Source organism: Aquila chrysaetos, chromosome 12, assembly GCF_900496995.4.
Source record: "Aquila chrysaetos chrysaetos chromosome 12, bAquChr1.4, whole genome shotgun sequence".
Lineage (NCBI taxonomy): Eukaryota > Metazoa > Chordata > Aves > Accipitriformes > Accipitridae > Aquila > Aquila chrysaetos.
Window position 1 is genome coordinate 40,892,251 of NC_044015.1, and position 21,430 is coordinate 40,913,680.

The 21,430-nt window shown below is 55.4% G+C and overlaps 2 protein-coding genes and 1 long non-coding RNA gene across 15 annotated transcripts; all 3 read left to right on the forward strand.

Annotated features, from left to right (window-relative positions):
• The first annotated feature begins 4,838 nt into the window (after positions 1–4,838).
• Positions 4,839–20,742, forward strand: AK4 (adenylate kinase 4). 10 transcript variants are annotated; one of them, XM_030033517.2, is made up of 6 exons: positions 5,169–5,289; positions 6,834–7,007; positions 13,521–13,640; positions 16,058–16,230; positions 16,571–16,689; positions 17,991–20,742. In XM_030033517.2, the coding sequence occupies exons 2-6, from the start codon at positions 6,863–6,865 to the stop codon at positions 18,103–18,105; spliced, it is 672 nt and encodes a 223-aa protein (XP_029889377.1). In that variant the 5' UTR covers positions 5,169–5,289; positions 6,834–6,862; the 3' UTR covers positions 18,106–20,742. The 10 variants fall into 10 exon arrangements, 8 of the variants coding, with proteins under 8 accessions (XP_029889375.1, XP_029889377.1, XP_029889380.1 ...); XM_030033520.1 differs by having other exon boundaries at positions 6,834–7,001; XM_030033518.2 differs by lacking the exon at positions 5,169–5,289 and adding an exon at positions 6,648–6,749.
• Positions 5,977–6,494, forward strand: LOC121233725. Its single transcript, XR_005933757.1, has 2 exons — positions 5,977–6,122; positions 6,349–6,494. It is a non-coding gene; the product is annotated as an uncharacterized LOC121233725 (long non-coding RNA).
• Positions 10,559–12,274, forward strand: LOC115349349. Of its 4 annotated transcripts, XM_030033512.2 has the most exons (3): positions 10,559–11,277; positions 11,370–11,502; positions 12,106–12,249. In XM_030033512.2, exons 1-3 carry the CDS (start codon positions 10,559–10,561, stop codon positions 12,247–12,249), a joined length of 996 nt encoding a protein of 331 aa, XP_029889372.1. The 4 variants fall into 4 exon arrangements, with proteins under 4 accessions (XP_029889372.1, XP_029889371.1, XP_029889370.1 ...); XM_030033511.2 differs by having other exon boundaries at positions 10,559–11,502; positions 12,106–12,274; XM_030033510.2 differs by having other exon boundaries at positions 10,559–11,564; positions 12,106–12,266.
• Positions 20,743–21,430: the final 688 nt, after the last annotated feature.

Below are 21,430 nucleotides of genomic sequence, written 5' to 3' on the forward strand. Positions count from 1 at the left end.
TCTAGTACGAGTCAGCGCCCTGACTATTCATCTGTGAACACCCAAAGCCGTCCGTCGGGCAGCACTGGGAGGACCTGGCTGAACACCATGCTACTTCCAGCTCCAAATTCCACTGCCACCTGCCTTTCTCCCAGGGAAGGGGATGCACGTTCCCCAAGCACCTGCTGGCTCCTAAAATGACAACATAAATAGCTAAAAAGATGTAATAAAAATGAGAGTGTGGCACAGCACATGAAGGAGCAGTGCAGGTGTGTTGCTGTCGCAGAGCCAGGGATGGCTGCAGCCCCTGCGCTGCGGGAGATGACCACCTCTCCTTTTCGGGATGAATGTATTCCTGCCCAGGTCAAGGGGTCCCGGCAGACTTCGGAAAGAGGCAGAAAGGAAGCTGAAGGTTGACTCTGCTCAGATTTTAATCTATCTAGAACTTAAACTCTTGGTAGCAGGATACTTTTTTTATCATTTGCAGAGTTTCTAGTACAATAGATTCCTCCTCCAGAAACAGACTCAAGCCGCTACGATAACACCAGTAATAATTTCCCCCGTTTAAATGACGGATGCTGGCAAAATGTTCCATCGTGGCTGTATAGCACCGACCCCATCTGGGCCCACAGGCATAGCCAGCAGCATGGTCTGGCAGAAACACCTTCCAGTAAAGAAGATCGGAGAAATAACATAAACCAGCTAATTGCCATCTTGGAGCAGACCGTCGGTTGAGCTAATCCTCTCCCCGGAGCAGTGAGCAGCAGCCAGGGCTGTACAGGGAAGCACAGGGCAAAGCCCTAGGATGGTCACGAATCATCCAGTCCAGAAGAAGAGTTCTCTAAACACCACTGGGTTAATGACCACACTGAACATCGGTATCAAGAATAAACTGTGACCTCTGGAAACTGCTGCACCAGCCTCGGCAGCCTGAGGGCCATACACTTCCTGGGGCCGGGGGGGGGGGGAGTGGGATCTGGGGAACAGGCACCGCATCAACATGTCTGCAGGCCTCTGCTTATTTTATGCAAAAATCCTCGGATTTCACACTCCCCAACAGAACCCAGCCCGCGGGGACCCTCTGCTGTCCTGTCCCAGCACTGCACCCAGCACCCCCCCCGGAGCCACCCAGGCAGGGACAGACAAACCCTCCGTTCTCCCACCACGATTTAATTCACACGGCACAAAAATCACCGATAGCAGCTTCAGCCAAGAGCAGATTCCCCAAAAACCTTGTCCATTCTAGGTATTTTCATGACATTGCTACAGAAATTACCTGGGAAATTTGCAGTCTCCCACTCACCGGGGCGGAGAAGCCCCAAGCAAACCCTACAAGGGGCTGTATCAGCGGCATCACGAACAACCCACTGGATCATCCTAGTGTGCTGGCCGGAGGGTGAAACAACCTGTGTCCCGCCGTCTATTTCCATGTATTGAGACATGCAGAAAATGAGTTAGGAGACCGGCTAGCCAAGACTGTGATATCTTTAACAAGAAGTATTAAAAAGTACCTAAAGAGGGCTTTGTTTTCTGTATTGCTACAGAGTCGTTTCTGTTTGTTCTGGTACCAAGGATTACCCATTGACCCGCCCCTCCGCCGTTTAATACTTCACCATGCTGCACAGGACCCTGCTTTCTGAACCATTTCTGAAAATTTCCAAAGCACAGCATTTCTGGAAGATCTTCCAAGGCAGAACAGTCAATTAACAGGCAAACTCTCAATAAAGTATAATATTTTATTCAAATAAAATGTAAGTTTTCTTTACCTTCTTCGACTTTTATGCAAAGGGGTACATTTAAAATGAGTGGACTCCACTTCAGCAGGACGCTGCGCTGTACATGCATCCGTCCGTCAGTCCCTGGGGCACAGAGAACCAGCGGTGCGGGGCCCCGTGAAGCTCAGATGGCTGCCATCCTTCAGTTATCACAGTACTGTACCTTTACAAGAGACAGCATCAGCACTGTGATAACTGAGCCAGGGCAGCCTGTCAGTCATTGCGGCCCCTCCGCAACACTGCCGAGCCCAGCAGGCACATCCTCCGTCTCCTCATCCCGTACACGTCTCAGAAACCCCGCATCACCCCCAACAGACGCCCAGCTGCCAGAGGAAAGGCTCAGGAGCATTTAACAGAGGTGGCTTTGCATCTGAGGTTTCAGTCCAGAAAACTACCCAGATAATTAGTGCTATCTTAATGACCACGGTGGCTTCTGCAATGCAGCTCAAAGCGTTCTGTAGTAGCAGCTTCTCCCAGACAAATCCACCAATGCTGGATTTAATGAAGAAAGAAAGGGTAAGTAACCACTCTACAGCTATCACTAGAGAGAATGGGGACACCCCTCTCTCCCCCTTAAATTCACGGGAGCCGGACAGCAGCATTTGGTTTACGCTACTTGAGTATTGAATGTCATGAACCAGACAGTCAGTGGGTACAATGGCAGAGAGCCAGCTAAGTTTACGCTGCCACGCCACTTGCGAGAGCCGAGGAGCGGAATCATTAACAGCGCGAGTACGAGGGTAGCACCACACCGTGACCACGCTGCATACTGCACCGAGCCTGCCAGGCTTTCGCCAGCGGAGCAGGCTGGCAGGCGGTGGAATTTTACAGCACTGCGAACACATCCAGCTGGGCTTAAACGGCGTTTGTCATACGCGCTTCTGGAGCCGGCATGGCAGACGCCCGTTCCTATGCCTACCGATGGCTTCGACGGGAGCAGCGCCCAACGCCAGGCAGCCAGCTGCGTTCTCCAGGGACTGCAGCTGGAGTAAGCAGAAGAGGGGCCTAAAGGCTTGAGCTGCTTCAAGTATCCAGCTGGCATTTTTAGGTCATAGGATCCAAATACAAAATTTTGAGGTAAACAACTCCACTGCAAACTAGTTAAATTACAAGCTTACATCAAACCTGTCTTTTAAACACACACCCCCTTTTTTTTTTTCTTCCCTAAAAGCAGGCGTTGCTGAAAAGATCACGGAACTATTTCTACACGCACACACACACCCCCCGCCCCGCTTTGGTTAAGAGAATCAAATACATTGAGTTCTGAAATGAGTTTAAAAAACACAACAGTTTTACATAGTAAAAGTCAATGCATTACTAAGTTTTTACAAAAAGTTCATTCACGATGTTGGACCTCACCAGTACAAGTTGATCTCGTGCTTCTACCAGGAGGAAGCAGAAACTCCGAAGGTGGTATAACACTCTAAATAACTTACCTGGAAAAGAGCATGTCCTGAGATGTTATGGAGACTGTTTTTAAAAGAGAAATACGTAACACTCAGCTGGATCCAGCTATCAAAATGGTGTCTTACAAGTTTTTAACTCAAGAGGGCAATGGAGAGACAAATATGAAATATCTGAGGAGAAGCACGCAGAGGAAAAAAATATTTGTACATTTTAAAACAAACTACAAACATACATTACATAAAAAGGGGACAGTCAACAGATTACGCAATACTGATGCAAAACCACACAGATGACTTAAACATATAACCTAAAACTCACAGATTTACCACCATTTGTAGATTAATCATTAAAGAATCCGCTGTTGCTAGAAAAACCACAACAAAAAACTTGGAAAAAATATTAATAAATTCTGTGCATACCATAGTGACTTTTGAAAGGAAGGAAGCTGCACAACTCATGAACCATTTGCTCTCACTTTGGGGTGTTTTTACACCACCATTACTATTACAGTAGAAAAATTCTACTGATTTCAGTAGAATGGCATAAATGTAGGATTGGGTATCCTACATCTCACAAGCTGAAGCGATGAGAGAAGAATCGCTGTTTTATAGTTCAAGTACGCCTTGACCGCTGTTTCGGGATTTCACTCCGTGCTCCAGCAGTCACTATCACGCTATTTAACAGGAGAAGATACATGACTGCAAAGGTGAACAATTCCTCCCCAACACCCTCTGGCACAAAGACTGTCTGAGTTACACACATATTCTACGGGCTGATGCCATTTTCTCTAGAGAGGATCCAGCTCTTACTCCAATACAAATATGGTTTGTTTCCTTGCGTCTGACAGGCACATGCCAATTTTTGCTTTGCTTCAGTCAGACTAAAGATACACAGAGCTGATACAAAAAGCCTAAGCGGGTTCCCCATTATTAGCTGAAGAACCCCCTTTTTAAGCACAACCCGCATTAGTTTTGGAGTCTAGTACACAATTTTGCTCTTGTTATTGCCAAGGCATCGTGTATTTCCATATGCCTTTTAAAAGCCCTCTAGTTTCCAGCGTTTGCCGCCAGTTCCCGCTTTTGAAAGCCTTGTAAGTTCATCTGGCTGGTTTTTAAACTCCAGTTCCACCTCCTGGCCCTTTGGGGCTGGCGATTACACGTATTTTTTCTGCCTTGTTTCGCACGAACCAAAATTCCTCTAGCATCACACCGACGGAATTACTGATGTGCCCTGACCACAACCCGCAAGGCTTACGACTCCCCACCCCTACGCACAGGTCAAGTATCTTCCAAGCACTACACGCCACTCTCGCCCTGCCTCTGCAGAAGCTCACGAGGCGCGCAGGTGGCAAACGCGATTTCCACGTTGACGAGCGCTATTTCCACGCGCGCCAAAAAAAGAAAAATCAAAAATAAATAATGACCTGTAGAAGTCTGAAGAGGAAAGAAAACAAACAGCACGTTACAATGGTCCGGCGAGCGATTGCGGGGCTTCGATGACGGGGATGGAGGCTGCGTTTGAGGAGGAGGAAGGCTGTGAGAAGCGAGGGTCCCTCGCAGGTCCCCCCCCGGGCCGCCACAGCCGCTCCCTCCCAACTTTCCTTCGACGGCTCTTCCCCCCCCCCCCCCCCCCCCCGCCGCCCCAAAGCCACGTTACCTGAAACCGGGGAGAGGGGGGGCAAGCAGGCGGCAACCTTGGCAACACAACCATGGGATGGGAAGGGAAGGGAAACCACCGCCGGCGAACTCTTCTCACACAGCCCTCCCCGCTCATCCCCACCGCGGCCGACCCGGGCCCCCACCTCACCCACACACACCCCCCGTCCCCTCCTCGCCCCACTCGCCGTCCTCCGTCCATCCGGAACGCTGGAAACCCCTCAGGGAAAGGTCGACAGCGGCGTTAGCCCCGCTCCTTCCCGCCGCCTCAGCGGGGCCCGCCCGCGTAAACACCGCCGCCCGGAAAATAATAGTGCGCAACGGCGGGGGGGGGGGGGGGGAAGCGCCGCGCCGCGCCCCGCCGCCACCACCACCCCCACCCCCGCACCGCGGACCTTCTCCCCGCTCTCCCCTCGCCGGTCGGGGCGACGCGGGACCGGAGGGAGTCGGGTCGTGGCCGGACCCACCTGAGGGTGAGGCGGTCGGAGGAGGGTGGTGGTGATGGTGGTGGTGGTGGTGGTAGGGGGGAGGGGGGGGGAACGGGGAGGGAGGAGGAGGGGGGGGGGAAGCCGGGGCGGGCGGCATGACGCAGCACGGGCTGGCGGCGTGAGGGCCGCCATCTTGGTGTGTTTATGGCAGCGCCGCGCGGCCATGTGACGGGGAGCTTCCGGGGGCGGGCGCGGCTGGGCGGGGGGGGGGACACCGCGCGTGGCGTGGGGGGCGCGCACGCGGCCCCCCCCCCCCCCCCCCGCTAATAAGCAGCTGTGGGGCACACGCGAGTCCGAGGAGATGTGTGTGTTCAAGGGGAAGGGGGGGGGGGTGTACACCCCCGTGGGTCCGCAGCCCTGTTGTCTCCCGTGGGGGTCTGGCGGCCGCCGGGGTGTTCGGGGAGAGCTGCCCCCCCCCCCCCCCCGCCGGGAGTGGCGTGACGCATGCACACACGCGTGTACGCAAGCACACGCGTGCACACGGCGGCGGTGGCCGGGACAGCGCAAGGAGTGCTCCCCCCCCGGTCCACCCCGCGCCGTTGTCACCAGCTTTGAGCAGCCCGGGAGCGTGGCGGGGGGGGCGTTTGCGGGGTGGATGTTTGCCAGGGTGTGCGTTTGCGGGCTATATGTTTGCGGGGTGTACATTTGCAAGCCGTGCGTTTGCAGGTTTTATGTTTGGGGGCCGTGCGTTTGCAGGTTGTAGGTTTGCAAGGTGTGCATTTGCAGGTTGTATGTTTGCAAGGCTGTGTGTTTGCGGGGTGTATGTTTGCAGGCCGTGCATTTGCGGGGTGTATGTTTGCAGGCCGTGCGTTTGCAAGGTGTGCGTTTGCAGGCTGTGTGTTTGCAAGCCGTGCGTTTGCAGGTTGTATGTTTGGAGGCCGTGCGTTTGCGGGCCGTGCATTTGCGGGCTGTGCGTTTGCAAGGTGTGCGTTTGCAGGTTGTATATTTGCAAGGCGTGCGTTTGAAGGCTGTGTGTTTGCAGGTTGTATGTTTGCAAGGCCGTGCGTTCGCAAGCCGTGCGTTTGCAGGTTGTATGTTTGCAAGGCCGTGCGTTCGCAGGCTGTGCGTTCGCTGCCCCTGCGTTCGCAGCTGCGGCCGCAGCCCCCCGTCTGCCCCTCTGCGGGCACAACCACGGGCTCTCGGGGCCAGCCATCCCCGCACCCACGCAGCTCCCGCAGGACGCCCCCCCCCCAAAAAAAAAAAAAAAAAACAAAACCAAAAAAACCCAAACCCAAACCAAAAAACCAAAGCCGCCGGTACCGTCGGGCCGCGGCCCGGTGTGGGCGGGCGGACTCCGGGACTACAAGTCCCAGGGTGCCGCGGCCCGAAGGGGGGGGGGGGGGGGGCGGTGCAGCCTGCCGGTGCTCCCCCCGCCCTGCTGATGTGTACGGGCCGCGGCGGAGGCTGGATGCGGGGGGAGCGGCTCGGCTCGGCACGGCGTGGGGGTGTGTGGGGAGGAGGAGGAGGAGGAAGAAGAAGAAAGGGGGAGGGGGGGTCGGGCCGGTTTGACGCCTTGTCCTGCCCCGTAGGGACCCGGGTCGGGCTTCGATAGCCGGTCATGGCGTCCAAGCTGTTGCGGGCGGTGGTGCTGGGACCCCCCGGCTCGGGTAAAGGGACGATGTGCGAGAAGATCGCCCGGAGTTTCGGGCTCCAGCACCTCTCCAGCGGCCAATTCCTACGGGAGAGCCTCGGTGGCGGCGGCGGTGAGTGTCCGCGGGGCCGCCCCGTCGGGGCTGGGGAGGGGGGGACACGGGGGACCGGGGGTCTCCAGCGCCGGGCATCTTCGGTAGGGATGAGATAACGACGGGATGGGATGGAGATGGGATGGGGGAACACCCCCTCCCCTGCCGCGGGTACACCGCGGGTTGATTTCTTTCCGTGGGGTTGGCACAGCTCATTCGTCGCCTTCTCCCTCCGGCCGGAGCTCCCGGAGGCGCCCCGTTAAAAGTGGGGTCTGATGCCGCGGGGAGCCGTGGGCGCGTAATAGTTTCATCCCTACGCCGGGCGGGTACGGCTCCGGAGAAGCTGGTACGAATAACCCACCCGTTCGTGCACCGACGGTTAACGGCGGCGTCCGGGGACGCAGGTCGCGTGTTATTAATAACTTCATCCTGCCTCAGGTGGCCGTACAGGAACGGGGTAAAAACTGCGAAGCGGTGGACGGCAGATGGTCGAAATGCCGGTGCACGCTGTGCCTGCGCAACACCCGCGGGGCGAGGGATGGATTGGGAACGTGCATCGGTCCAGCGGGGAAACCCCGCTGGGAAAATCGCTGCGGGTCTCTGCTCCTGCCCGTCCCGTGTTTGACGTCCAGGTCCAAAGCCCTTGGGAGAACTGATGGTCTTTGCCGTGTTTGCGTCCCGGGCAGGGCTGTCGGCTGGTGGGATGCTCCCCGGCCCCGGCGAGGCTCGGGAGCGGGCGTGCTGCACCCCGGCTTGCGCTCGGGTTCCTCTGCAGCTGCCATTAGGCAATCCCAGCGTATTTCTTTTTCTAACAGTTCCTTCTCTGCTCTGCTAATGTGTGAAAGACCGACCCAGAGGGGAAGCTGACTCACCGGGCAGAGGAACGGTAAAACGGCATCGATAGAAAACAAGCCGAGAGAACCCAGAAGTGTTTTCCCTTTTTAGAAGGGTAACATAACAAGGGAGAAAAAAAAGGGAGGGCAAAGTTTTGGAGAGCTGTGTGCTCCAGCAAGGGTGTTGCACGCAGCCCTGCGCTGGTCGCTCATTTAAAAATATCCAGATTTCCTTTTATAAATAAAAAGGACAATAATATTTCCTTTGGAGGGAGGCTCAAAATTAGGAAAAACCCCATGACTGCTTTGGCTGAAGGACAAAAGGCCTGGGTGAAAAGCAAGCAGAGGTGCAGCGTGCGGGAGCGGGGCAGTGCAGCAAGATTGCGTGCCCACCCGGGAACTTGCACGATCAAGCTCTAAATGAGTGTCTTTCCCAAACTTTATATTTCAGTTCATACTCCTGCTGTAGAGCTTCTCTGGGGACACTGGAGAAGGAAGACGGGGCTGTGAACGGAGTTAGCGGAAGGTGTTTACCAAAGCGCATCGCGTAAATTCAGTTACCCGAAAGAAACAACGCTGAGAAACGCGGGTAAAATTTCTCAGAAGTAAATCGGCCTTAGTTTGGTACGGCTGGCATGGCGTTCAGATCCCACCTTGGACTCAGCCTCTGGTTACAGCTCTCAGTAAGCTGCAGCTATTTGCTATTTTTTTTTGCTGTTTGCTTTGGACAAGCTGTTACATGACCGTGCTGTGGTGTGCCAGCTCTGGGGGAAACTAGGTGGAAGTAGGCTCTCCTCCCGAGTTCATCATCTGCGCCACTGGCTTTGCATTTTAGGGGAGCTGGGGCCCTTCGATACAAACGGAATCGTTACAGAATCGTCATCCCAAAGGGAGCCGCCGGTCCGGTGTTTTTAGAGTAGTCTCAGTCTGAGGACAGCAGGCAGGCGTCGATGCACAGGGGATTTTCCTGATTGCTGTTGAAAGACACGAAGCATCCGTGGCTGCGGGGTTCGGGCTCGGGCGGCACGGAGGACTCCAGCCACCGGAGGAATCCCGAGCCGCCCGGCACGGAGAGCGTGCCCGGCTCGCCGCCGGTGTCGGCACTCTCGGGGAACCAGGACTTCACTTTGCAGCCGAGCGAAGCGTCTGAATGCATGGCTGCCGCTGAAGTGCTTCAAGTTTTGCTACAGCAACCCTACGAGTACATCCGCTACCACGCGTTTGGCTGTTAATTAGCGTCTTGCTTAGTGAGTGGCTGCTCTGCTGTAGCAAAGGGCCTTTTTAAGATCTTGGAGGACTTAGAAACTGTGTTTTTGGTGCTAGGCAGGGGTGCTGGAGGGTGATGAGCGATTTCCTTGTCCGGTACTTGCCCCGGTACCCAGGTGGTCTTGGCAGCTCTGGTGTTGGCAGCGTCCCGGGGTCTTAGCAGGACTCGGCAGTTAATTTGCAATACAACTTAATTTCTTTTCCAAGTGGCTTTGGCTTGAGGGTCTGCATCACCTGAGAGGCATGTGGGTCTTGCGTCTGTCCCACCGCTCCCTTTAATGTGCTTCGTTGGAGGCAGAAGTGGCTCCTGTCCCCTCCTCGTGACGGATTTCATTTGTTAGCGTCAACCAAAGTGAGCGCAACAGAATGCCAAGGGGGTTGTGGGCTGTGCATGGCCGAGCCCCGCGGTCCTTCTCCCCACCAGCCTGTCAAAGCTGAACCCAGGAGATGCAACCCGCCAGCCCTTTGGTTTTCCATAGGGTCGGTGCTATAGTTTTAGGCGTGGGAGCAGCAGCAATGCCCTGGCCACAGTGGTTTCCCCCAGCAGACGGACCCCGCTGTCCAGCCAGCCAGTGGGTCGTGGCCCAGATTTGGGACCGCACCAGGCTCCAGCTCCCCAAAGTGATGTCCTGCCGGCAGGGATGGGGTGGGAGCGAGGGCCCTGGATGCAGCATCCGTGTCGGGAAAGAGGTCCTGGAGTCCCAAAACCAGGATGACGTCTGGCCCCGACCAGCTGGGGTTGTTGCAGCTTAACTGCGCTGGTGCACGGGCCGCTGGGGTCGGTGCCTTATTAACCATCCGGGGTTTCTCCTCTCCGTTAACTCCAGATCGCGTTGCTATAGTCTAAATAAATAAAAAAAGAAATCATGTAAAAGGTCACGCCGCAGGGCAGAAAGTCTGGGGTTATCTGGCAGGGTCTGGAGGCTGCCAAGTGCTGTGTTTGGGAACAGCCTCTCCTCCAGCCTGTCCTGCCTGGTCCTGGGCGGCTGTTTCGTTGCTCGTGGCCTTGGGGGTGGGAGACATCCCTGGGGGCTGTAACTCAGCGTTGCTTTGATAAGGAGGGACGGCTGCGGATCGGGGTCGCGTGGGGGAAGCCGCAGAGAGCCTGAAATCCCATGTGTTAAAGGGTGGATTAAATTCACGGTCGTTAGATTAATGGGATTAAGCCCGTGAGTCAAGAGGCCGTTTTGCACAGAGCTCGGCACTGCCGACCCAGCTCAGGCAGCACGAGTAGCGGCCAAGGAACCCCTTGCTACCTGGAGTAACTGCAGAGCAATGCACACAACCCCTGTCTGCACCCGGCCATAGCAATGGGGATTTTAGCGCTTGCAGAGGTGTTGTGCGGTGCAATAGGGGTGAGCCCCAGCTCCGCATGTGGGGGGACCGGGATCTTCCACCCTGCTTGGGAAGGACTGCCCAAAGTTTGGCTGCATTGGGGGGACTTGCATAGAGCAGGTTGGGCTCCCGGGGCTGATGGCTGGTGTGGCTGGGAAGGGGATAGCAAATGTAAAAATTGGAGATAAAGGCCGCCTTGAAGAAACCCCGCGGGAGCAGGGCTGCGCTGGAGGGATGATGCGCTCCAGAGCATCCCTGGTGTCGGGGGTCCAGGGGACAGGGCAGCTCTGCGGGTCTTTCCTGCAAAATACATGCCCGTTCCTCCTCGGAGAGAGGAGGGTTGACGGTGCCGCGTGTCCTTTGGAGGAGGGAGAGGCTGGAGGGGCTCCAGTAGCTGTCTGGAAGCAGTCGGCACCCTGTGCTGGAGCACAGACCCCCGTGGTAGCGCATTCCCCCCCCCATGCTGGTGCATGCCCCCCTGTGCCAGTGCACGTCCCACGCACCGGTGCGTCCCTCCAGCACGCACGGGGGGGCACAGAAGAGCAGCATTCCCGGCAGCAGGAGTTGTCCATCGCGGAGCGGCGGAGAGCCACCCGCCCGTATCGGGGGCGTGGGAAAACTGCAGCCTCCGTGATGCCGAGCTGTGGGCCTCCGCTGTATTTCCAGACCCCACGACTGCGGCTCGGTGTATTTTTGGTTTGTAGCACCGGGCCCGGCTCCAGCAGCCCCGCCGAGCAGCAGCCGGTCCCTTGGATGGGCAGCCCTCTTCCTCGGAGCGGCAGCGGGACCTTCGGCTGCAGCTCCAGCCTCCGCGGCCACCGGGCTCTGCCCTGGGAGCAGCTCAGCCCTGCCAGCGGGTGCGTTCCCTGCAAGCCTGTGGCAATGTGCGGACCACGTGAACAAATATTAAAAAATGTAGCTGGATGCGATAATATTTATGCCCTAGCAGGTCTCCGTGCTGGTTGCGTAAGACGTCATGTATTCTTTCCATCCCCGTGTCCTTTGCCTTCCCAAGCAGGAGAGCTGCCAGCAGCGCTGGTGACGTATGGGCAGCGACAAAAAACTCGGCATCGAAAAAAAAGGTATTTTCTGCTCGCTGTGCCTGGCAGCCACCGTGGCTCCGAGCAAAGAGCTGCTCAGCGGGGTGAGCTGAAATGACTTTATGGAGCGAAGGGAGGGGGACACGGACCCTGTCCCTTGCGGTGACTCAGCCCCGCAGGCCGGTGAGTCAGCGCCTGCTGCCTGCCCTGTTTTGGAGGCAGGTTTCCAACCGGAGAGCGTGGCTCGCCTGGCAGCCCCGACCTGTCCCACTTTCCTGCCAGGCATCCTCTGCAGATCCTTTCGGGAGCCTGCGAGGTTTCCTGCCCGCGCCCCGGCCCCACGCTCCCGGGGGGATCCGTGCAGGCAGCGTCAGGTTCCCCCGTTAGATCAGATGAACTCTCTCCAGGAACTGCGTATCTTGCAAAAAACCCCTTCTGCAGCTCAGGAATTCAGCCCGCGGCCAGGTGCACGTGCCTGCCCGCTTTGATATCTTGCTGCAGTCCGGAAAACCAGAGCCTGCCTCCAAATGCAGGATCCTGTGGCTTTTTTTAGAGAGGACTCGTGCTTTGGGAGGGCTAAAATGTGCTGTCCTCACCAGAAATCTTGCAAAAATTGATGGCAAAATTGTTCGTTTCTGGAGACAGATGCTATTTCAGCTGCTGCGGGAAGAGAGCAGAAGTGTCGTCGATCGGGTCCTGGTCCAAGAGGAAAGAGGCCAGACCTCTTCTGGTGGCAGGGTCAGGACTTGTCACACGCGGTGGCAAAGAATATTTGCATTTTCCAAATAGTTCCTTTGTGTCTCTGAGTGGCTAAAGGAAAATCCCAGGCAAACTGTCATGTAAGAAGCAACTGCATTTACTGCATCCCTCCTTGAAGTAACATCTGCTTTACCCCAGCTGCAATAAAAATATAAGCAGAATAAATCCTTATTACGTTGGCTGCTGGCAGGGGCTGCCCGGGTGACACCAGCCTGCTGCGAAGGTGGATCCAGACACGGCGTTACCTGTGCAGAAACCACCGCGGGCTTCTCCTCCAGCACTGCCGGCTCCAGCTGAGTGATGTGGGGGAGAGCCAGGCAGGAGCCCGGTAAGGTATATTTACCTTACAGTTACACCGCAATTACGTTCTCAAGGGCTTGATCTTGGAAATAATTTTCTTTTCTGAGCGTATCTTAAGTTGAGGCTCTGAAGTCTTAAAGCCCTTGGGATGGGAAGCCGTCTTCTGCTTTCGGCAGCGATTTAACACACGCTTTGAGGTTTGGGTTTCGCATGAGCTCGCTGGTGATGCTTGGTTACTGCCGTGTTTCGCACGTGAAATCATGAATTTGCACTCTTCAGATTGTTTATAAATGATGCCGCCAGCTTTTCCTGACGATGGTCGTACGTGGAGGCTTTGTGCTTGTGAGCCAAATGCTGCCAGATTTGCGAGCATCGCTTAAATGCATCATTTGTCCTCATGGCTTTACTGGAAACTTTGCCGAGGCACCAGAATTTGCAGCTGTGGCTCAGTGCATGTAGGAATAGGCATTATTAACGTCCTGTATCTGGCACTGACATTGCTTTAAAGCAGGCAGCGAGATGTTGGCCAGATCTGCGGTCCGGAATGGGATGACCCTCCCGCCGTCGGAGGTGTGCGGAGGTTGGCAGCATCCCTTGCAGCTGGTTCGGTGTCTTCGGGACATTTAATATCCATGCCAGTGTCACCTGTAAGCACACCGGTGCTGTCTCCAAAACCAAAGGAGCTCCGTGCGTAGCGTCCAGCGTGGCAGGGACGGTGCGGGTGCCTCTCGCTGCCATCAGCCGGCTGGCAGGGCTCTGAGGGCTCGGCTGGTCCTCGCTGTGTTCCTGCTCTCAGGTATTTCAGGCATTTCCATTTCTACCGCACCAAAAGGACCACGTGGTCCCCGGCTGGCAGGAGCAGCAGCTACGAGCAGAGGGATGCTGCCGAAAAGCTCCTGGATGAGCGATTCGGGGGGACAGGCAGGATTTGAGGGGGAGTGATATTTTTTAAGCTGAAAGGTCATGCTTTATTTTTTTTTTTTTTCCCTTCTCTCGAACAGAAGTTGGCGTCTTGGCAAAGCAGTACCTTGAGCGAGGCCTTCTGGTGCCGGACCACGTCATCACGCGCGTGATGATGACGGAGCTGGAGAAGCGGCGAGAGCAGCCCTGGCTGCTCGACGGTGAGTGCGCTGCCGGCATCCCCGCTGGACGGGAAAATCCCAGCCCCCTTTCAAACTATTATTTTGCCGCTAATGGTTTGGCAGCACCAGGAGAGAGAGAAAAACCAGAAGGTGCTTTTGCTGGTGGTGGGAGGAGAGGCAGGAGCTGACCTGCCGGCAGAGACATCTGCCTGCGGGTGTTTCTTCCCTCTGCCCTAAGCAGCAGCACGTGCGTGTCCAGCTGAGCCCTTGGCATGTGTCCGGGAAAGGGAAAAGCAGGGAAAGGAGATGGGTGTTTCATAAAGCGGAGCCAACGAGCAGAGCGGGGCCGGAGGCGAGCCAAGAAAAACCTCTTACCACCTCCAAACGTGCGCGAAGGAGCTGCTCATCCCGAGCCCGAAAGCTACCCGAGGGGCTCGTGGAGAAGATGCTGAGAGCAAACCGGCAAGGCAAGCGGTGAGCGGAGCAGCGGAGGGTTCGCTCCTGCAGCCCTCGGCGGCGAAGCTGCATGCCGGTGCGTCGCTGACGGTGGTCTGGGAGCTGGCAAGCGCCGATGGCAGCTCCAGAAACTGCTTCGGGGCTTCGTTAGGGGATGGGACAGGGCTCGGAAGGTCGCACTTACCTGCGGTGTTGGGCACAGGCAAGCGTGACATATGGGGACAAGCGGCTGTGGCTGTTGTAGGGAGGGAAACCCTCCCTTGCCAATCTGCTGAAGCTCTTTGAAAAAGTCAGTGAATACGTAGGTAAGACTGAGCCAGTCGATTTATCACGGACCCGGGCCTTTGGAGAGCTCTCAGGCTCCTGATAGGGAAAATACAAAATAGTTTACAACTAGAGTGGACTGGAGGGCTGGTGGAGCCGGGCTTCTTCCCCCAGCACAGTGGCCCCAGAGGAGGGGTGGCTTGTGCTGGGGCTTGGGGTCCAGCTGAGCTTTTCTCACCCCAGCGGGCACCGGGGATCTGGCAGCATTGGCACTGGGGGGGTCCGACAGCACTGCCCCACTGGGCTCGCAGGGTGGACGTCGGAGACCTCAAGCCCTGTAGGTTCAGGCTGCCTTGAGATGCCCGTGAATCCTCACTATTAACATTTCATTATTCTTAAAACAATGCCACTTAATTCATCAGGGAACATGGCGATTAACACATATTCCAGCAACAAGCGTGGCATAAATGACTACATATTTTGTTGTATTAAAGCTCTGGCCTTTCAACACATTGATGGGGGTTTGCATCGACACGCTCAGATCTGGGTTCTTGCAGCTCGGGATGTTGATTTCTCATGGTATGATCCCCCGGCAGCCTGGCCCAGGGACCAGCTCCTGTTTCGTCACGGCTTTGCATCCAAAGGTCCCGCCGAGGGTGCCGCAAGGGTGAAGCGATTCTGGCCGTGGGCTGATAACGAGGATTTCGGGAGCCGCCTGCTTTGTGTGCTGACCTCCGCTTATACCAAGAAGTTTGAGGGACAGGCTGCCCCCGAAGCTAAAATCTGAACGCAGGCAGCAGTGATGCTGGCAGCCCTGCGCTGTGACGTTCCTCCTCCTAATTTTGGAGAAATTCATCTGCTTGGGGGTGTGAGCGGTGGCTGCCGTCAGAGCCCCGCTCCAGCCGTACTGTGACAAGGAGCGTATTTATTTCAAGTGGTCCGTTTGATAACGTAAATAACGGACCGACTTTAATTGGTAAGACAGACTAAATGTATTCTTTCTCATAATGGCTGATTCATTCCCTGTGCCGATGTCCTGACAAACTCTCGGCTAATAATACTCTGCTTGGGAAAAGCCTGGGAGGTCTCAGAAGGTTTTATGTATGTAAGAGAAGGTTAAAAAAATGAAAACGGGGTGTTTTCCGCAGAGAAAACTGGAGAGGAGACTGGCTCGGAGTCACCCCTGGTTGCAGTCTGGTGGCAAGAACAGATGCTCCTACCCGCTCGCTGGCTTTTCCGAACAAAAGGCACCACCTGGTACCTTTGGAGGATGGGGATTTGAGAGAGCTGGGTGATGGCTGTACAAACCATTTTATTGCAGTATCTTTGATGTCTTCCATGTGAACCAGCAGCGTGTTACTCATCTGTGCATAGCGGTTTTGTTTCCTTCAGGTTTTTCTTTGTAATTCCAGCATTTATGCCTGTTTTGTCATTGCTTGTGCCCTCTTACTTGCCTCCAGCCCCTGTGCAGGGACACCAGCCCTGCACCAGACACGACTTTGCAGGAAAAAATGAGACCGCGGCAACCCGTGTGTTGTATTTCGGGAGCCGGTGCTGTAGGAGCTATTTTTTATTGTAGCCATATGGTGGATGCCTGCCTTTCACACCACTTGTGCTATAGCGAGGAGCCACAGTGGTTTTGCAGCTCCGGGACTGCGGGGCGGATGGTTTTATCTCCATCACTGCTGCTTTCCTCCCTCTCACCACAGCCCCTTTCTTTTGCGGCACCCACACAGGTTTCCCTCGGACGCTGGGGCAAGCCGAGGCGCTGGACAGGATCTGCGAGCTGGACCTGGTGATCAGCTTGAACATACCCTTTGAGACGCTGAAGGATCGCCTGAGCGCCCGCTGGGTCCACCCGGCCAGCGGAAGGGTGTACAACATGGACTTCAACCCTCCCCATGTCCAGGTCAGAGCCCATAGCATCGCGGCGGTGGCGGCTGGGAGCAATTCGCCGAAGGGAAAGATCAGAGAAGCCTTTCTCTGCATGAGCTGAGGTCGTAAAAAAGCGTTGGGGAAGAAATCCCAGGTAGTAAGCACTGAGCGCCGGAGGGCTTTGCCCTCGGGAGCCAGCCTGCAGGAGTTGTGCTAAATGTTAATTAGGAAAAGGGGATTTACGTTAAATGCCGCCTGAGGATGCTCGACTGACGTGGAGCAGGACGAGGCATTTGGCGGCGGTCGCGTGGCGGGGAGCTGCGGGCGATGGGGCCGGTGGCTGCATGCCCTTGATGGTGTTTGCCTTCCTGCAGGGCATCGATGACCTGACGGGCGAGCCGCTGGTCCAGCGCGAGGACGACAAACCCGAGGCCGTTGCTGCCAGGCTCAGAAAATACAAAGATGCTGCGAAGCCAGTAATAGAGTTGTACAAGTGAGTTGGACCACGCGAATAAATCACGGCGTGCCCGTAAAAAACAGGCACGAGTGCTCTTTCCACCAGCCAGTCCCGTGCACCCATCCGACAGCCCGAGGAGCCCCGGCACGGCCCCCGGTAGATTTTGGGGGGCAGATCACTGTGCTCAGCGGCACAGAGCCCAGCCTTTCATTGCAGCCAAGTCCAGGCCCTGGAGGAGGCTGATGTAAAGAAATCCAGCTCCGGTGTGTCTTGTTGGGCTCCACAAAGGGCTTTGCCGGTGCTGGCGATGGGAGGGATTTTTTGGCTGCGTCAGAAGGCGTTTGCAAATCCCTTCTGCTCCCCAGCTCCGCTGCGCGGGGCGTGGGAAGCCTATTTGCTTTGCAGAGGTGCTGCCCATCAGCGCTACGAAACCCAACCAGTAAAGAGTTCTAGCTTTCTTTTGGGTGACTGTCCTGCAGCACAAGACATGGAGAAGCTCCGAGATGCCTCAGACCCTGCCCTGCGCACGCAGAGCCGTCGCTGAGCGAGCCGAGGGTGCGCGGGCGGGTAGGGACGGTGATATTGCAGAGAGCAGCTCCCCTCCTGCACGCACCCGCGAGCTGCTTTCTACCCTGCTTCCAACAAACCCCTTCTCCCTGCGCTGTGCGGTCACCCTGCAAAAAAATCAGTCCAGGGTCCCGAGGCGTTTAGGTAAAGTACGGGGCGATTGGCAAGAGGGCAGGAGAAGGGCGAGACCCCGGGGCTGGCTCGGATGGGTCCGCTGTGAGCACAGACATCTTTCAGGGCTCGTCCCTTCTGCGCTGCTGGTAGTTCGGGGCAGTCATCCCCTGGCCGAGTCGGGAATAGATGTGGCAACCCACTGCTGAAAGGGAGCGAGCGCTCGGGAGCGTTTTTAAAAGCAGAAGTGGTCCGTGGGGGGTCGAAAGCGCCTTTGCCAGGGAGGGGGGAGAATTGGGGCTCCGAATTTCCCGCTCGTTTAAGCACATGAATAAATCCTGCTGATTTACGTCTGTGCAGTTCTTTAGAGAGCGAGCGGTCTTTAGGGGGACAGGGGTGAGCCGTTCTCCTGGGGAACATCATTATTCTTGATTTTCTGGGTTTGGCTCATCCACTTGCGGATGCTGCTGGACTCCTCCCAGCGAACGCTGTGGACGGGAGCATCCACTGCTCATTCCCTTTATCCCCCTGCTCTTGCTCAAAAAGCCATCGGTGAGCTTCCAGCCCGGCCGGGCTGACCCTTGCCGACGGCTAACCTGACTGCAAATACCTCTGTCCTCAGGAAAGGCTGGTGCTGACTTCTCCCATCTCTCTTCCAGGAGCAGGGGCATCCTTCATTCCTTCTCGGGGACAGAGACCAACAAGATTTGGCCGTACGTGTACACTCTGCTTTCCAGCAAGATCCCACCCCTTCTCTCGGACGAGGAGAACTAAACGGCTTGTGCCAAGGACCAAGAGTTAATTTGATCACGGATTTGGTTTCTCTGCGCGGTGCTGGGGCTGTGCTCAGATTAGGCGATCGTGTGGTACCTAAAGTCCCTTCCCTGGGTGTACTGGGTGACATCGGTGGATACACGTTTATAGCCAGTATCAGGGCGAAAAGATCTTTGCTTGTAAGGTCAAGTTTGCTAGAATAAGGGTTTTTTTTCCTCTCTTGAGGCTATAAAGTATTCCTGCCTGTGGTCCAAGTACACACACAGACCAGTGATGCAAACCTGGGTAATGATCATACCAGGTTTACACAGCTTGCCACGATGTTCTTGCCACCCCCATACAAACCCCAGTCTCTGAGCCTACAGTGTGCCATCCTGTTGCTCCACAGTACCGTTTACTGCAGATTACTCCCTAGGCTGGGGGTTTTTTAAATTAAATTACATTAAATTAAATCTATTTCTCAGAAAAATAAAGCTCTAAAAAGCGAGACTTAGCCCAGTGGGAATCGGTGAGCAACATGGAAAATGTGTACACTACAAAGCTCAGAAATGTGAAGATCACATTTCCAGCATTAATACACATAAAAGAGGAAAAACATTGGAGGTAAAACACGTACTCGTGCTTCTTCCATAGAGAGCCATGAAACCCCTGTTATAAAAAGCTGCTGTACAGTCTAGTTTTCATGAGATGCTGTGACACTGAGCAGGATCTGTGCTGGGGATGAGTTGCACTCCTTTGTGCTTACCTTGTTTATAGCTTTTAATACTACAAGATACAGTCACGTTGTAAGAGTTTCTCCCAAAGATGTATTTTAATGTGTGCTTTAGTTTTTGGGGAGAAATCAAGTCATTCCATCTTCTGTGCTGCCTTTGTCCCCGAGGTCCCCCAGCGACGGGGGGTCTTCCCTATGCGGTTCCCGCTGCGGCTGCAGCATCCCTGGCAGAAGCAGCTCCCTCCCCACGAACCCCCGGAGAGATGAGAGCCTTCCCTTCCTTGGGACGCGTGCAGGGGCTGCCGAGGGCTGTGCCCAGGCATTTCCCCGAGATTTACGGCATCATCTGAGTGTGTCTGCTCGCCCGCAGGAGCTTTGCGGCCGGGTGGCTTTTCTCAACTGGAAGTACTGTAACCCTCTTTGGTGGCAGGATGCAGTACCTAAGCAATGGGGACGTTCTTTTTGTCTCCTCGAGTTGCCTTATTTTATAGACTATATATTTAAGAAAAAAAGCAAGATGTGTATTTTTAAAAGGTTTAAAAAAAAAAAAAAAGCGCTGAATTTTAGCGTCGACTTTTGGGAACTCTGCACGAAGCTGCTTGCCTTCGCAGAGCGTGCTGCAGTCTGCCATGGGTGGCTCAGGAGGGAGGCAGAAAAGCTGTCACTCCCCGGCACCCGTTTGATTCATTAGAGCAGCCTGGGCAAGTTTCTGTTGCTGAAACGTCGCTGGTTTTCTTTTTGCTTGGAGAGTGCGGCAGGGGAGGGGGAGCTGACTGGCTTTTTTAGGGATGCACGGGCTCCGCGTGCGAAACCTCAGCGCATCCCCGGGCATCTTCAATCCCTGCTGCGCCAACCTGCATCCTCATGCTATCGGGGGGGGGGCCTGATGTTTGCTCTCCCCGTCGGAGGCAGCTTTGCCCCGGCGCTCTCCTGATAACGGAGCCAGAAGCCGTCGGGCATCTGCCGAGTGAGATCTCTGCCCGCGTGCTGCTGCCTGCTCTGCGGCGGCAGCGGGGTAAGGCTCCGCATCCCGCTCTGGGTGGGAATTTCCCGGGTGGGAGCAGAGGGACCGCCGGGTTTCACTGCTGTCCCTAGGGGTCTTTCCATCCCCCCCCCCGGAGCTCCTGGGCTGGGAGGACGCAAATCTTCCACCCTGCAATGAAATCCTATTTAAGAAAGATTTGAGATTTTCCCATGACCCTCGGACGAAGGTCTGGGCTGTTTTTTAAACACAAATCTAGAAATAGCCAAAATGTGCGTGCTGTTTCTTTCTAACAGTGTTGGGCAGGAGGGGAGGAGGTGATTGGGGGGGGGGTGTTTAGGCTATAAAAGCAGCCTGGCCGCGGCGGGCGGCTCTGCCGGGGCCGAGTGCCGGGCAGGGGGGCTGCTCCTTGCTTTCCCTTGCCTAGCTCTTGTGTCTCATCCTTCTCTGCTGCAAAATGCCTCCTGCAGAGGGGCTTGGCCCACGCAGCGCCCAGCGGCGGGACAGGGCTCGCAGATGTCTTTGCCCCAGGAGAGCCGCCCGAGCGCTTGTTTTAAAGGCTTTGAGCCCTATAGATGTAGAAATCCCGCGACTGTGCATGCGTCAAGCCCTCGGGATAGATTTTTTTGCTACAAGAGTTGTTGTACGGTGCGTATTCATAGACCAAATACCGGCAGGGATGAGGTCCCGGAGCGACACGTGTCCCTCGCCTTTCCTCCCCGCCGCGCTCCCCTTTGGTACTTTACTGTGAATCTCCCGCCTTTTCTAAAGCGACAGCAATTTTGTACCGACCCAAGATACTGTGTGCTGGGAGGAGGGTCTCCCCGCGCGCGGGGCACCGCTGGCACATCACGCCGAGTTTTCTTCCTGGAGTTTCTTCCCGGTGAATCGCTGCAGCTGTGTTACGCCTTGAAAGATGTAAATAAAATTTTTCTCCTGCTTATCCCTGTGCTGGCAGCGTCTGTGTGTGAGTTATGCTCGATCTCCGCTGACAGCCGGGCTCTGTACAAGCCCTTGCCCTGCGCTGAGGCTGCGGGATGTGCCTGCGGGTAGCAGGTCATTTTTGACCTGGGGTTTCTTTGTAGGAGCCGAGGAGGAGGAGGAGGAGGAGGAAGGGAAGAAGAGGAACCAAAGCATCCCTGCTTGAACACAGGAGAAAATCCCTCAGTAAAGGGGGTCCCCCAGGTTTTGGGCTTGGGCAGAATACTGCTGTTTGGGTCCTGTCTTACGGCCAACTCCTTTATTTGGTATAATCCAAAATACTGGTTAAAAAGCCAGTTCTGACAGCGAGGATGAAGCTGGTTGCTCCTGACCTCCCATCCTTGTTGCACGTAAGGCTGTTTTTATTTTCCTATTTAACTTCCCCCAATAAAAGTAATGGAGAGCATTAGGCACAGCAAGGCTTTAGCTGTTGCCTGTGCCCCGTGTCATCCGTCACATGTCTTTTGGTAGAGGAAATTAAAAGCCATAAGTTGAAGTGCCTCTGCCCATCGCTACCAGCTTGCAGTTCCAATTGGTTTTTGCTTTTTTCTGTAATTCACAAATAGCACCTCGGGGCCCTCAGTCCCCTGTTTGGAGTAAGCAGAGACTCAGAAATGAATTAGGAGAAATAAAAAAAAAGGGGTGATAAG

What these genes read in the sequence shown, in the direction of transcription:
- AK4 (XM_030033515.2), top strand. Translation starts at nt 4,875, where the DNA reads ATGGGAAGGGAAGGGAAACCACCGCCGGCGAACTCTTCTCACACAGCC. An exon ending in GCAGCCCTGGCTGCTCGACG is followed by an intron (nt 13,641 to 16,057) that starts GTGAGTGCGCTG and finishes GCACCCACACAG; the next exon opens with GTTTCCCTCGGACGCTGGGG. An exon ending in CCAGTAATAGAGTTGTACAA is followed by an intron (nt 16,690 to 17,990) that starts GTGAGTTGGACC and finishes TCTCTCTTCCAG; the next exon opens with GAGCAGGGGCATCCTTCATT.
- LOC115349349 (XM_030033510.2), top strand. Translation starts at nt 10,559, where the DNA reads ATGGCTGGTGTGGCTGGGAAGGGGATAGCAAATGTAAAAATTGGAGAT. An exon ending in GCAAAGAGCTGCTCAGCGGG is followed by an intron (nt 11,565 to 12,105) that starts GTGAGCTGAAAT and finishes TTCTGGAGACAG; the next exon opens with ATGCTATTTCAGCTGCTGCG.